The sequence below is a fragment of the Coptis chinensis genome, chromosome 4 (genome assembly GCF_015680905.1).
Source record: "Coptis chinensis isolate HL-2020 chromosome 4, ASM1568090v1, whole genome shotgun sequence".
NCBI classification, from domain to species: Eukaryota; Viridiplantae; Streptophyta; class Magnoliopsida; order Ranunculales; family Ranunculaceae; genus Coptis; species Coptis chinensis.
In genome coordinates, this window is record NC_141459.1 from 105,441,967 (window position 1) to 105,457,072 (window position 15,106).

The following is a 15,106-nucleotide window of genomic DNA, read 5'->3' on the forward strand; positions in this document are numbered from 1 at the left end:
TTTCCAAATTTTGGGTTGGCTTAGATATGTTGTTGTTCAATAGTAATAGCCATCCTTCATAGCATGCATGAACAAAGTCTTAACACAATACACATTTATTTAATTACACCATACATGCTTGAATCTATATTCTTGAATTAAAACAAAAATAAATATAAGTACTCAATCACCCATCAGTTGGGCGGATCATGTCTCGCGTGGTGCTCCCTGGAAACAATCAAGATTTCCATGGCATGGTGCTCCAAATTACTTGATCATCATGACCACTAACAATAGACACCAGTCCACAATATACAGATCGAACATATACATATTGGAACTGGAAGTAGATAAATTAAGAAGAGAAAAATATCAAAACCAGGAGCATTTTGATAACTCATTTGTGCCGTTTCTGATGTATGGTACAGGTTTGGTATATCGATCTTGGATCAGCTTCAGATTCTTTGATTCTCAGTCTCTCGTGATGGAAAGGAAGGACATAAGTAGACTGTGGAGTAACTTCAATCTCTCCCTCATCCACAAGGCTTTTCAAAGTGAACTTGAGAACATCTTGGAAAAATATGGGAGATTCATTGTAAGCTGATTCAATGTACTTCATTATAGTTTCCTCTTTGGAACCATATTTGTCATCCTGTTCTCTTATTGCCTCCAGCACCAACTACACATACAAAAAACCATTCGAGAAAACAAAGAAATCCATTAAACACTAATACAAGAATCCAGTAAGAAAGAGAGATTCCTAGTTCAAATTTGATCGGTATTGCATTATGATCATATGCCAATGCACCATTCAAGAAAACAAAGAAAATACATCAATGCAACCATAGATACCAACATATATTTGAAGTAAGAAAGAAAGAAGTTCAGATATATGTACAAACCTGTGAATAATGGGGATGAGATGGTTGGTCTTTTGCATGGTAAGAACGTCTGAAAACTTCTTTAGAGGGTGCTGTTGTTGGGTCGACGATGTTCTTTATAATTTTTATGTCCTTCCGAAATAGTGCAGATTCTGCATCTTCATCACCATAGGTAGTACTGGGATTTATGATGGAAGGAGTAGAGGATTTTGAGATGGACGGACTCGTAAGATCTATGATGGATGGCTTAAAGTGCTTTGGGTTTTTGATAAATGAAGGGGTGAGCTTCCCTGTCTTTGGTGGTCTACCTCTCTTTGCTTTTCTACTACCTTCTTCTTCCATGACAACAGATTTGATGATTTAATCTTGAAGATACGTGTATGCGCTTGTTTGGAGAAGAAGGGCGCTTTAACTTGGCACGCAAGATTACTGTTTGTACGTTGAAGTAACAATAGACCAGTTGTTTATACAGAGGTGTAGTTCTGATGGCATGTAAATATATACAGAGGTTTTGGTTATGGCAGGGGTGTTTGGATATGCGGATGCATATGAAATTCAGGGTTATCTCCATCCGAATCCTAATTCACCAAAGAAAATCAAGAATCCCAAATCGTTAAGGAACCTTTTAAAGAGTTGCACCATGCAAATCACGTATGTTTAACTAAGGTAATATTTGTAACTCAGAAAATACTAGTAGTGCCTTGCCCATAGTTGTAACTTCCTTTCCAGTAATCGCGTATACTCCATAGCTTAGTCTGGCAAATCAATATTGGTAAACACAGACGTGATGCTCTCAAAGAGGAGCTCGAGCAGTTGAGCGTGAGCACTACTCTATTATTACAGAGAACCTAAGATGATGAATTTTATAATGTTTGTCCTTATTTGCGATATTGAGAAAGAGTGCGTTTCTCATCAATTATTACATGTATGTGTGCAAAATGCACTTACACAACTTAATTTGAAGACCTACCAAACATGATACAAGAATGAAGAAGGAACAGAGTAGAGAAAGGAAAAAGTTTAAAGAGTAGTTCTGGGGGTGATATGGCTGGTTTCTTGAATAGTAAGCAGGTTTAAAAACTTTAGAACTGCTGTAGTAGGATTTCGTTCTATGAAAGAGCATACACAGTGATGGAAAAACCTCCCAAATTTCATTTTTGATCTTATTATTGTTTCAAAGCATGGCCAAATTTTCACAAAATCTGTTGCAAAAAAGAAATTCAAATTCATACAATCAACTAATCAAGTGCAATAATCATTTAGTCTGTGTGAGCTTTTGGTGCTCCTCTAGATACTCTCCCCATATATATTGAGATACATTCAGTCTTTCAGCCATGTTTACATATAGAATTCAGTATTTCCGCTCTCAATCTCCTACAATAATTGACCACCCGAGGCACCCATATGTAAAACAGAATATATTAATGCACAAATGCACAATCACTTTCATCAACACTAATATCATTTTGTCACAATAAATATTGTACAGATAACATTTGTACAGTACAACAAATAGCAATTCTCAAAATTGAAGAATCGAGATTATCCATGTCAGGAGAAAACGGATATGAGATATGTCGTCTCCTATTTTTTTCCTGATATGTACAGTCTCTTTTCAATGGGGAACCTGATTTTTCTCGGGTAGCATCTAGTTACAAGAATATGATGTGATCCACACTGCATAAAATTGTGTTCCTCAACAAAGTGCATACGGACTCGAATTTGATTGTCAGCAATGGTTTTTATTGAGAGATACATTGACCTCAATCGTAGAGTCTGTTAAAACAACTTCATTCGCTTTATCAGCTTTTGGGTGGTCTTGACAATCAAACTCCAATCTCAGGCGCAAGGGCTTCATGAAGACAATGTCTTTAATTCCTCTGTTTGATTTTACCACTAACTGAGCACATGCATCCGTTCCTAGCTTTCCACTTCTGTGGTTTACAATATCTAATATCCTTTTGACATTTTCCTCATGGCAGAACTCCTGATATATTGAATTCTTTTTCATCTTCAAATAAAGTGCAGCATAAATGATTACCTGACAAGAAATGGAGATAATGTTAGGACTTGTTGATTCACATTTGTGCTCAAAGCTGTGTGCATTTGCAATTACCTAGGTGCTATTGGTATAGTGGCTTGGTTCTCAACATTTTGTTTGTATCAGAGGTTGCTCCATATTTAGCAACATGCAATAGGAGACTAGGACTCTAGTTGTGCATACTGAGTTGAACAGTGATCTGAATAAAGCATTTTGGGTCTTCAGAGATACCGTTGAGGGGAGAATCTACATAACTAACAAGTTGTTGCATACTTGCATCTGATGGAGCAAATGCATGAAAATAACTTAAAATGCCAATTGCAATACATAAGCCAAGACCAAGTAGACATCTAAATGGCCATACTAATATTTTTCGAAATTTGTTGCAATAGTGAATATATTAAACGACATACAAAGCACTACAACTACATCCAGCTTGTACTTTGTACCTGTTGAGATACAAATAAGGAGAGAACACATGCTTAGACTACTACCTACTCAATGTGGGACTAAACCACATACTAGAATTTATATATATATCTCAACAGTACCTATACAAAATAACAGTTCGTCTAATTAATCTCTAAAAAAAATTCTTTAACAGTGTTAGGGTTGTGCTATACTGGTAAGAGCTTATCTACTACTAAATCCATAGCAATCTGTCTCTTCGTAATTAAGACAAAGATATCCATAGACTAATAGACATACCTCACTTGTTCCAGGACTGATGTTAATAGCACTATGAATGCTCAGTCTGTTCTCTTCTTGACTGTTAGTCTCCGGATTACCATTCGCATCATCCCCAACCGTTTCAAAGGCAAGATTATCTAACTCGTCAAACCACTGTTGAGCAACACCAACCTGCAAAAACACACAATCTGAGCACTTGTGGTACTATATACACTATAAGATTATAAATCTAAATACCAGGTAGTTTTACAACTAATTTTCCAGATGGAGCCCATGTTTTATAAGCAGGGAGTGATCTTTGAGAAGGCCTTAATATACATATTTCAGTAAAACTTAGTTCACTCTTAACTTCTATTTCAAACGAGAGTCACTAAGAAGTAGGAATTGTGGACCATTTATTTCAAAATCACAAGTACAAGTTAGTTCATCAAGTGTTTAGGATTTTAAGAATTAAACCGTTGATAATAAGGAACACTGTTATGCAAATGTTAATCCCAGAATCATGCACGAGACTGTGAAATGAATTTTTTTATGAGTAAAATGCAAGCTTCATACTTCTTGTGATGATGCATCCATGTCATCGAATCCTGAGACTTCGGCAGCAGAACCTCTTGCTTGGCGCCAGATACATCCTTCTTGTAGTGGTCCTGCAAGCTCAGTATCCACTGGAATATCTACATTCACCTGTATATTGCATCTACCTGCTCCACATATATAAGAAAGTTTTATTGTGCGGCTGAGGAATCAGATTGCTAATTCTTATTGGATAGTGAAAGATCCAATCAAAGGTTCTCACGTATAAGAAAGTTTTATTGTGATCAAGCATAGATATGGCACCACCAAATAATACTTGAATATCCCATAGATTAATAAGAGGAGCATGTCAAACATAAGTTAACTGTGACCGTATAATAGGTTAGAGAGAGAGAGTCCAGAACATGTGACCTCCCTAAACTTTAGAGAGAGAAACGCCTTATTTCTATGCCATTTCTAGTAATTTTCCTTCATAGAAAATAAGAGTTTCAGACAAAGCTTCCTTTTTAGGCAAGTTTTAAAAGTTTCACTGTCGTTGACCACCATCTTCCCATCCTCTGACCAGGTCATCATTGAAGATCCTTCTTCCTTGAGATCCGACGTACTCTTTTGTACTATGGAGAACCCAAACTTGAGATCCGACGTACTCCTTCCACTGTTGCTTATGGTGCTCGTCAAGGTGCGAACTTGTCTCAAGGGAGTTCCTTATGTTTACCAGCAGCTTCCCCATCAGTTGCTAGTGGTGCTACTTCTCAAAGTGTTAACTTGGTTACCCAACCTCAAAGGTGTGAGTTCGGCTCCTCAAACGAATTCTTCACAACCAAGCTCAATTGTGAATCCATGGAGTTCTCTCTTCAAAGGGAGTAACCCCAACAGTTCTGCTGCTCTTAAAGGAATGGATGTTGATCTTGTTGGAGTAGCTAAGATACCAGACTATATAATCAACCATGGTGTGTCTGAATGGAGTAATTATGTAGTTGGGTTTTTTGTAGGAGAAGGCTCCCATTTCCTTTAGTTTGTGATTTTTAGCAAAAGAATTGGAAGATTAAGGGTGGATACTCCATATCCACTGACAAAGACTTATTCTACTTCAAGTTTAATTTGGATGAAGACATGAGGCAAGTCCTTGAAGATGACCCAATGCACATTACTGGTAACCTCTTTGTCATTAGGCAATGGTCTCAAGAAGTTGAAGCTCAAAAATCCAAGATCAAGACATTGCCAGTGTGGGTGAAACTTATGAATCTCCCAAAGGAGTTGTGGACTGATGATGGACTTAGCTATGTTGCTAGTTTAATAGGTAATCCTTTATGTATGGACCAAGCTACTAAGCTCAGGCAAAGACTCAATTTTGCAAAATTCTGTGTTGTAGTACCAGTCGACCATGAGTATAAGAGCTCAGTTAGAGTTAAGATGGGGGAGAATCAACTTGATATAGAACTTGAGTATCCTTGGACAGGCTTTCTCTTAAATGGACTGTCCGTTTACGGACATGTTATATAGTGTCTTGAGCAGCTTATATAGTGGCTTGCACAGCTTATATAGTGTCATATATAAGCTGCCCACGAACAAGTTAATAAGTGTAAATTAAAAAGTTGTTCAAGACACTATATAAGCTGTTCAAGACACTATATAAGCTGCCCCACGAACATGTCTGTTTACGAGAAATCCTGTATCCTTGGATACCCGTAGCATGTAAAACCTGTCATAAGTTTGGCCACAAAGAATCAAGTTGTGCAGCCAAAGTTACGTCAGTGTGGGCTGTAAAAAAGGTAAATAACAAGCAGAAAGAGCAACATATGGCTGCTGCAGCAGATGAAGTGACTGAGATCATAAATGTGGTGGAGAAATATAAAGCTCAAGATAGTGAGGTAAATTCCATATCTACTGCAAGGGAGAAACCAAATGAACCTATAGTACAAGACTTAAATCAATTTCAAGTGATTGCGGAAGAAGAACACGAGGAGGAGGATGCAACACCTATGCAAGGCATAGGGGATAAGTCATAACCTACAGTTACTAGAGTTCATGTCACACCAAATGCACTCAATGGCTTGGCTGAACATGTAGATGCAGGGGATACTTCAGAGGATGAACCCCCTGAACATGAAACCGAACATTTCAATGACCACTTACCTACTAAAGAACAGAACTCCTCGGTGGAGGCGAATATGAATTCTAATACCGAATGGATTGAGGTTGGGAGACCTAAGAGGGGCAAAAAAGCAAATCCAAACTCTCTCTCCTGGAGAGATCGATGATCCCACCATCACCATGCTTAAAAAAGGAGCATCTCTATTCCAGAACAAAAAGTTCAGATTTCTTGACAATTATATCAAAGAACTATGGGATGACAAGTACGGCATGACGTATGTTTGTGGAGCTTGTGATAAATTCTTTCAAGATGTTGACAAAGGGAAAGGACATTTAAGGATAGATCACTCTGATCTAGTGAAGAAGTACTCGAGGATGGGGAAAAAGAATTAGATTTTTGCTTTTGTTTCGGTAACATAAGAGATGTAATGCAATATACTTGTGGTCAACTGGTCCGTGGTATGAGTTAGGTTTGTTATGCGTTCACATTGAGAGCTTATTAGGCTTTGTACCTCCTCCTGGTATGGATTTGTTGATTTTGTCGATGAGGACAAAGTCTTTGATGGTTTACCAATTAAGTAAGACCTCTTTTGATTAATATACAGGTGGGGGTCTGCCTTGCTTTTTCAAAAAAAAAAACTTTGGTACTTGTACAGTTGTACCAGATCATCCAATATCATTATGAAAGTGCCGGAGCATAGACAACATGTTGACAAAAGGAAAAGAGAAAACGAAAATGAATCAGATAGAAACATACCTGGGAGCACACTGAAACGCTGAAGATGATCAGGACACACTCTCTGACACGTATTACCACTGAAAGAAAAGAAAGTGAAAAAAGTACCAGGTTGAGCAATACTCTAGTGAAAATGCAAAACAACGCAAATTGAAACATATAATGTTGTAAGGGTTTATAACTGCACTAAGCCAACTCACCCAACAAAAATATTCTCCAAAGGAGACATTAGCCAATGTGGCAGACCGAGGATCCCGAAGTTTGAAAGGTGGAGATTTGAAATGATTCCAGATTCCCTATTTAATTTCAAAACAGCTTGACCAACTTCAAGTACACAAAGTTTCAACTAAATGATTATTTTTAATAGACTACGCAAAAATCCAAAAGGTAAGTTACTCCATTCAATGCATTCACAAAAACTTAGTACCTGTATCACAAAATACTATGCTGTTGCGAAATGTTACCAATGATGAAACCAGACTAACAATTGGGAACCCCTCTACTGTACTAGAATATACTTCTTGCTCAAACTTCTCCTTAGATATCTGTTTCAACAAGGATACTTTCTCTGTGATCATTTGTCCACAGATCTCCAGAATCTTCGGATATCCTTCAGAAATTTTATCGGTCAACATTCAATTACAGTTGTGAAGCAAATAACAGAAAAAGCAGAGGATCTCGAAGGAAACCTGTTACTACTTTTTCAATCCTTCCAGACGCTGGATCCATAATCCATAAGGTATGAAAACTGTGATTGAAGGAAAAGTAAATTATAAATAGGAACTATGAACTACAAATAGAACACTTTTGAATCATACAGGAAAAGGCATGAACTGATACAGAAGGGTGAGAAGAGGTACTAGTTACCTGCGACTAACAATCAAAAGATTGTTTTCCCTTGACTTCATCAGATGCCAAGGAGTAAGTAAAGGCTCCAAATCAAGTTCCTTAGACTTTGGAGCAACTTCTCTCCCAATTCCAAGTTTATCCAAGACCCAGTTCCATATACCACTAATGTTATTACCAGTTCTGAATGGTGGATATATTGTTTCTATGGTCCTCCCCCCTATATCAGCTCTCCTGATAGCATGATTCTTCACAGAAAGTTTACCCACATAAGATAACTGACAAAATTTGTCATGAAAAAATATGCAATTTTTTCCACAAAAAGTAAGGATAAAAAAAGAACACAAAAGTACATATGAAACACAACAAAACTGATAATTGAGCTTTGTCGACAATCCTCGCCACTCCGCCTATGCAAATCCCAATTTACTTATTTTTTCCTCATCGATTATGCATTATCCCAATTACAGGTCAGTAACAGGATTGATATTCCCAAATTGAAATCTACATTTGATCACATCTCCATTTAACTGATGGACCTTAATTGGATTTATATCCTACATGCCTCACCACCCTTCCACTCGCACCAAGCTGTGAATTGGCATTTGGTCATTAATAAAGAGGCCGATATGTAATAAAATATACCTTACAAGTTTAGTACAAATTTTCTAAGATGGAGTATAATAGTCATCAGCTTCGTAATACAGATATAATATATAGACAAGAAATTTAGTGGCTTCAAGCCTAATATATGCTGTCAAAACTGACGCCTATTATAATATGTTTTTTTCTTTAAAAGTTAAAGCCTTCTTAAAGAATGAGAAAAAAAACCACGAAATCTGATTATGTTCATATAATTACTGAAATTAGTATATGATGTGTTGATTTTTTCAAGTTAATAGAACATAGGATCCCTGCAAAATACTGTAGCATGGTGCCTAGGCATCACTTAAGCAACGCCTAGGTGTTTGTGGACTATCCACCACCTCACCTTGTCACGCTTTGGCCAGCATAGAGCCAAACATTCTAGCCAACATGAAAAACAATTAGACAAGGATCTCCAAAAAGGCATAGTTACAAACTCAACTGAGAAAATTTGTACAAACCATGACAATGCACACAGGGTTTATCCATCACCTTTTATTTTTTATTTTTTTCTGTTGAGATTATTCTACTCCAATTTCTAGGTGTGTCCCACCTATTTCTCTCCCGAGCCACCTCTCATATTAATAGAATTGACCCTTCACATAAGCTCAAGCTTATGGAGAAATTGGCAATTCAACATGGTATCAGAGCACAGGTTTATAAGAGGTCTCGGGTTCAAGTCTTGCTAGGTGAAAGTTGCACAAAAAATTAAAAAATGCTCACCTGTGTTTATTTCCAGCGTGTCCCGCTGAGGGGGAGTGTTGAGATTATTCCACCCCAATTTCTAGGTGTGTCCTGCCTATTTTTCTCCCGAGCCTCCTCTCATATTAATATAATTGACCCTTCACATAAGTTCGAGCTTATGGAGAAATTGGCAATTCAACATTTTCATTTGAAGCAGTAAAAAGATAACGACTCCTTTTCCCTTTCCATGAATGGGTTGCATTCTTCCATATGTTGCCACAGTTCTTTAAGATATGGTTCGAACACTTCGTGTTGCAAAAAAAAATTGTATTGTTCCCATACACATATTACTTCTAATCTTTCAAGGCACTCACTGTGTACTTGATTTCGAAGGCTAAAATTACAAGCCACAAGTGGAAAGTTTAGCACACGAATAAGACCAGGGTGTTCATACCAGATATTTTGAAACATAAATGAAATAGGTCCCATACAACCAGAATAATCATGCACGATCAACCATCGCAAAGGATCAGGATAAAGTTTTGAGAGGTGACAAAACTGTCACCTTCAGTAAAATACAAGAGCAAATTTACATGAAGAGCATCAAACTGTGTCTAATCTGCTGATTAGTTTTCCAGAGTTTTGGGCCCTTGCACCTTGTGTCCACAACCCTCAAATTAAAAATCCAGCACATCACAAACATTAGTTCTCCTAATAAGATCACTCAGTAATTCCCTGCTAATTTTTCATGGCTCCAATGAAGAAGATTAACTCTACTCAAAGTGTTCTCTTCTCAAGAACATAGCAACTAAAATAGACCACATTCACATATATAGGCGATATATTTGGCATGAATGTATTAATCAAAAGAGTAACCTCCACAGGCTCCATCCATTGGACGCAGAATCTTGCCTAGAAATGCTACTTATCATCAAGCCTATAAAATTGGTTTTTGTAGCCAATTGCTTTTAAAAACAACCTTTGTAAGTTTTATTAGACTTTTAAAGAGGAATCCGTATGCAATAATAATAATATGGTAAGATTTTGACCGATGCATGCCAAAACTTAATTGCAAAAGATTGCAATCCATTGTTCATGAAAAAATGAAAGTCACTAATTCAATCCGTCACTATCAGCCATTTGAACTTCTCTTTAATTTCTACCACCCAATATTGTTATAGAAACTTAACTTCTAGACAAAAATTGACATTGTTAATTGATATGACAACTAAAATGTTGAAAGAATGTCCTCTAACGGTTCCAATTCAGTTCGACAGCAAGTTAACTAGCACCATCTATGTTTGAGCTAGCTGACCCGTTAGGCAGAAGAAACAAGAAAGAAAAAGACAATATTTATTTGAATAATCAATCATTGAGTAAAGACATGGTTTAAGATAGTAGCATACAAGGATAGCATTCCTCTGAATTGAACTTATGACAAGTGGCATACCTCTGAATCCACGAAATAAAGACAATCCTCAAAAGCGTGATATAATGAAGCTGCAGGACGTAACAATTTGGCTGATTCAAATTCACCATCCTCAAAACCTGGAGAAGAACCAATCTAGAGAAAGATACAGGATCAGTCCACAAGAGACCGTTCAAATGGTTAAACAATAAAGGAACACCACTTATGTAACCGGGGCAGGGCTTCAACTAATGGTGCTTTCCAGTAAAGAAAACAATACATACACAGTCTAATATCTTTCCATTGCCGTCAAATATGATGATTCGATGATGATTGCTGTCTGAAAGGAATAAGCGGTTTCCATCTTCATCAACAGAGATGCATCCTGTAATAAAAAGATTAAGGAATTTAAAGTTGGTTTAGAGAACTGCAACCAAAAGAAACTTTAGAGTAAACCATGTAGATAATAACTATACCAGGATAGTGAAGCAAAAAATTCTGAAAGGGAAAGACACATGGCTCCTTAATGAGATCCAGTTGCTTAGCCCCAAATACTTTCAACTCTTTAACCGCTTCAGAGTTTTCATTCTTTAATAAACCTAATTCCTCAATAGCTGCATCAATGACCAAGTCGGTGTTATCAATTGAAAAAGAATAAAGGCATTAACGATTGGATCCACAATGTAGAGTGTAAAAAAAAACACCCAGTTTTTTTTAAAAAAGGTTGAGATATTTAAAGGCAATTGTTTGGAGTAAAAGAAGAATGCATAAAATTATGCTGGCCAAGTATACTTGTCAAAATAAATATTAAACATTTATACAGTATAAGAGTCTTAAGAGTCCAAAATGTTAAGTACATGACAATATGACATAGCAGTGCATAACATTAATCAATTCAAGAGGAAACACCAAGAGAAACCAAAAGATAAAGATCGACAAACGAGCCTTTCTGCAAGAAATGTACCACTTCATCTGGATTTTTTCCATCAAAACTAGTTCTACTCTATGATGATGGCATTTCTACAAGAGGACAGTTTCATGTTTTGGGAAACATAAATTCCAATCCAACGTTGTCTACAGTTATCGGTGTGCTACAGGCCACAACACAACCTGATGAGAATGCCTTCTTATTAGTTATACATTCACAGATGTAATCTAATGACCTGCAATGTGTTTGTTACTTTGTTCCAGTTCTAGACCTGAAACCAAACCATGCACTATATTAATGTCTTGCCTTCAGTCAATCATATATCAACTCTGGGTTACTCCAGTTGAGCCATTTCAGCCTTAAGTTGGTTGGAGCATAATATGCTATGTTTGAGTATTGCTTAAATACGAGTAAAAAAGCATGATGGGTGAGAAGGTACAATAAGCTCATAATTATTGTAAATGTTTTATAACAAACAAAGTTTAATTGATATGAAAAAAAAGGTTGCTCGCCTCTGCTAATTGTTCCAATGTCTGTTCCCTCTTGATAATACAGCATAGGGCTCTTAAAATCCTTAAATAACAGGTAACAACCCTCATCTTTTATCTACAGACAACAATGCATTACATAAGTGGAGAGCAAATAAAGAAACAGAACTAATTAAGCTATGAAACAATGTAGGGAAACAAGCAGTTTGAAAATACAATGGGTTTTAAATAGTCTGAGTGAAAACAACAATAATAATAATAATATAAATAATAAACAAAAAATAAAAAATAAAAAATCATTGGAACCACACAAAGAGTTAACATCTGCAACTAGCAATAATGTATCCAGACACTAGTATGCATTTTACAACAGCTAGCATGAAAGCGGTGTTTACCAGATATGTTGCTCATAGTGCAAATAAAGCTATCTCAGAATGACACACTCATGTGCGTGACCAAAATGACTATAAAATGTCCGACACACGGAACTACATACACTTGAAACAAACATCCAATAGAATTAGCATAACTCAGTGGGCACGGCGGGGTGCCCAACCTGGCAAGATTTCTATACATGGAGTGTCCATGTTGCACAGGAATAAAGTATAAAAGAATATCCAACATTTTTAACATTTTATCTGTTAAGGTTAAGGGTTTAGAGGTTAATATATATATTAGTAAGATTAAAACAAGTGGATTAATCAATGAAGAATGGATTTGCTATTCCGCATTCTCAAGCACTAAGTAAGGGTTGTTACTTACCACAGGAAAATTCTTGTTAGTCAACAAGATAGGAAAAGTAAGATACTCTTTCATGATAGCATGGACTATATGAGTTTGAGAAGAAATCGAACAATTTGAAGTGTCACATTGAAAACCAAATACACATAGCTGTGGGTACCTACCAGAAAAATAAATAGCTTAGACAGATACTTCGGATAGATAATGACATTTCTTTAACGATGCTACAGAAATGGATGTACAGCAGCACCTCAATTACCTCCGCTGAAGATATTTAACTCTTTCAAACAGAAGGATGTGGTTGGAGCCCAATCCTAGAGAATCTCTAGGGAAAGCGCCAGCAAGAACTAAAAAAAGATTATCTTTGCCAAAATGCATTTTGCTCTCCTCAAGTTTATTCAACCAACAATGATTTGGACCTGTAAAATCATTTTGAATCAAAGTTTTCAATGGAAAATTACAGAAAATAGATGGAAACAATTTATCCAATAGAAGTAACACTACAGAGGCAGTATAAATCTAGACCAACAATGTCACCAGTTCAAAAGGCAGCAGCAAACAGTTGCAGTTTTGTTGAATCAGAATATAAATCACTCTATCAAGATAGGATGCATCTTTTGATAATTTTTTAAGTTACTGTATATCTGTACTTTAGCAAAACCAACCACTTCTTTGTTCTTTTTAAGCTTGGCCATCCTTAGAGCACTCCGACTGTGATGCAACACTAAATTCAGATGATAAAGGTGCTCAAAACTTTCTTAGAGCTTGCAGATGCAATTGACTCGAGGTAATAAAACTCTAATATTAATCCATTAACCGCGAATTGAAAAGAAGTTCCTCTAACCATTAGCATGTTCAGGCGATTCAAGCAATGGAAAAAAAGGTGGGCAACAAGGAGGAAATTAATAACTGAAGTGATCAAGAATTAACAACTTCATCCAAGAAGATTCCTGTGTCATATGCTTGGAATAGTTAACACACTGAGAATGATGTTAACAGCCTCGGTCATGGCACCCATGGCCCATAATACCTAGGTGGCTAGGTTACTGATTCTGAACACAGATATTCGTTTAAATGCATAAATATTTCTGATCTGGATCTAATCAATCTCCTGTTACTATACCCAGGAAAAGTGGTCGCCTCTTTAATTGGGCCCAAAACTTCTGAAGTTATAACTCCAAAATAGGAACAACACTTGATATTATTTTAGAAAGCCGGTCGTAATATGTTTAGACCATGAACTTGGATGTCGCAGCTGACACTACCTGGCATAGTTTATAGTTCAACATACCAATGGCGCATCATTATAGGTTTACGAAGTATTAAAAAAGAAATTGATGCTTATTAACGTAACCTAAAATCCTTCCCCTCGATGAAACTAACTACTATCTCTTACTTTATTTAGATATGATCACTATATATGTAATGATTTACCTTCATGTTCATCTACAGTTGACTTAAAGAATGTCAAAATTTCTATATCTGGTGGAGATTCATGGGTTGGTTCTGACATTGTTGAATACCTGAAAACAAATTAATATTAGTGAGTAATATCAAAAGCACCTCCAAAAAGCAAGGGCAACCTGTCTATATTAAGCCTTTGATCTTTGTCGGGTTCACCATTCTAGTTCTTACAAAACATAACAGATAAAAATATTCACAAGGACAGACTCTCTTTTATTCATATAATCTCAAGATATTAAAAAGCTTCATGTTAGATATTGTGCTTTGAGGGTACAAATGGGTAATTTCAGTATACCGCATAGACTGACTCCACACACTTCTGATCGAGTCTGCACTATCGTCGATAACGTGAGCACTACCAAAGACTTCAAATAAGTTCTCCAACCTCAATTTCAAACAACAAACTTTTGCTCTATACACTAGCAGCCTAAACCTCAATTCTAAAAGACCTACTACTCATCAGGTAGAACAGCGCAAACACGCACAAATGCAAATTTAGTGTGTTCCAACGTATTTAATATATCAAACCAATGAAAAAAAACAAAATGCCATCTCATACATACACACATTTAAATATCAAAATCTAAAACTTGAATGTAAAACATAATATCACCTGAAAACAACACGCCCCTCGAATTTTCTTCCATATTTAGTCACCCCGGAATAATAAAATGGAACATTTGGCTTTACATGTTGATTGAATACACCTGGGCACAGTGAAACAACAATAGGCAATTAACAACCAAATGTTTTGAAAGGAAAAGAAGTGGTTTTTACCTGAGTGAAAATAACGAGGGAGTTGTGTGTTTGATAGTTTTCTTCTGAAACTCCATAGTCTTGGAATCATTTTCTTCTTCTTCTTGCTTTTTTTTACGTTCACTGCCAAAACTACTACTGAGGTTTTAATGGAGGTTTAAGAGGGGTGAATTGGGCTTTTAGTGTCTTGG

The 15,106-nt window shown here is 36.4% G+C and overlaps 2 protein-coding genes across 3 annotated transcripts; both read right to left on the reverse strand.

Moving 5' to 3' along the window:
• Nucleotides 1-223: 223 nt before the first annotated feature.
• On the reverse strand, nt 224-1,368 carry LOC147506618 (uncharacterized). The gene is made up of 2 exons (XM_086604274.1): nt 882-1,368; nt 224-658 (listed from the first exon to the last, which is right to left on the reverse strand). Exons 1-2 carry the CDS (start codon nt 1,200-1,202, stop codon nt 377-379), a joined length of 603 nt encoding a protein of 200 aa, XP_086460400.1. The 5' UTR covers nt 1,203-1,368; the 3' UTR covers nt 224-376.
• An 897-nt stretch (nt 1,369-2,265) lies between these two features.
• Nucleotides 2,266-15,045, reverse strand: EMB1974 (NHL domain-containing protein). Of its 2 annotated transcripts, none has more exons than XM_086558690.1 (17): nt 14,937-15,045; nt 14,773-14,866; nt 14,130-14,218; nt 12,955-13,114; nt 12,717-12,855; nt 11,979-12,072; nt 11,015-11,152; nt 10,823-10,923; nt 10,581-10,694; nt 7,823-8,049; nt 7,645-7,703; nt 7,383-7,565; nt 7,156-7,279; nt 6,977-7,035; nt 4,147-4,292; nt 3,610-3,762; nt 2,266-2,901 (listed from the first exon to the last, which is right to left on the reverse strand). In XM_086558690.1, exons 1-17 carry the CDS (start codon nt 15,004-15,006, stop codon nt 2,590-2,592), a joined length of 2,262 nt encoding a protein of 753 aa, XP_086414816.1. In that variant the 5' UTR covers nt 15,007-15,045; the 3' UTR covers nt 2,266-2,589. The 2 variants fall into 2 exon arrangements, with proteins under 2 accessions (XP_086414816.1, XP_086414817.1); XM_086558691.1 differs by lacking the exon at nt 2,266-2,901 and adding an exon at nt 3,020-3,180.
• Nucleotides 15,046-15,106: the final 61 nt, after the last annotated feature.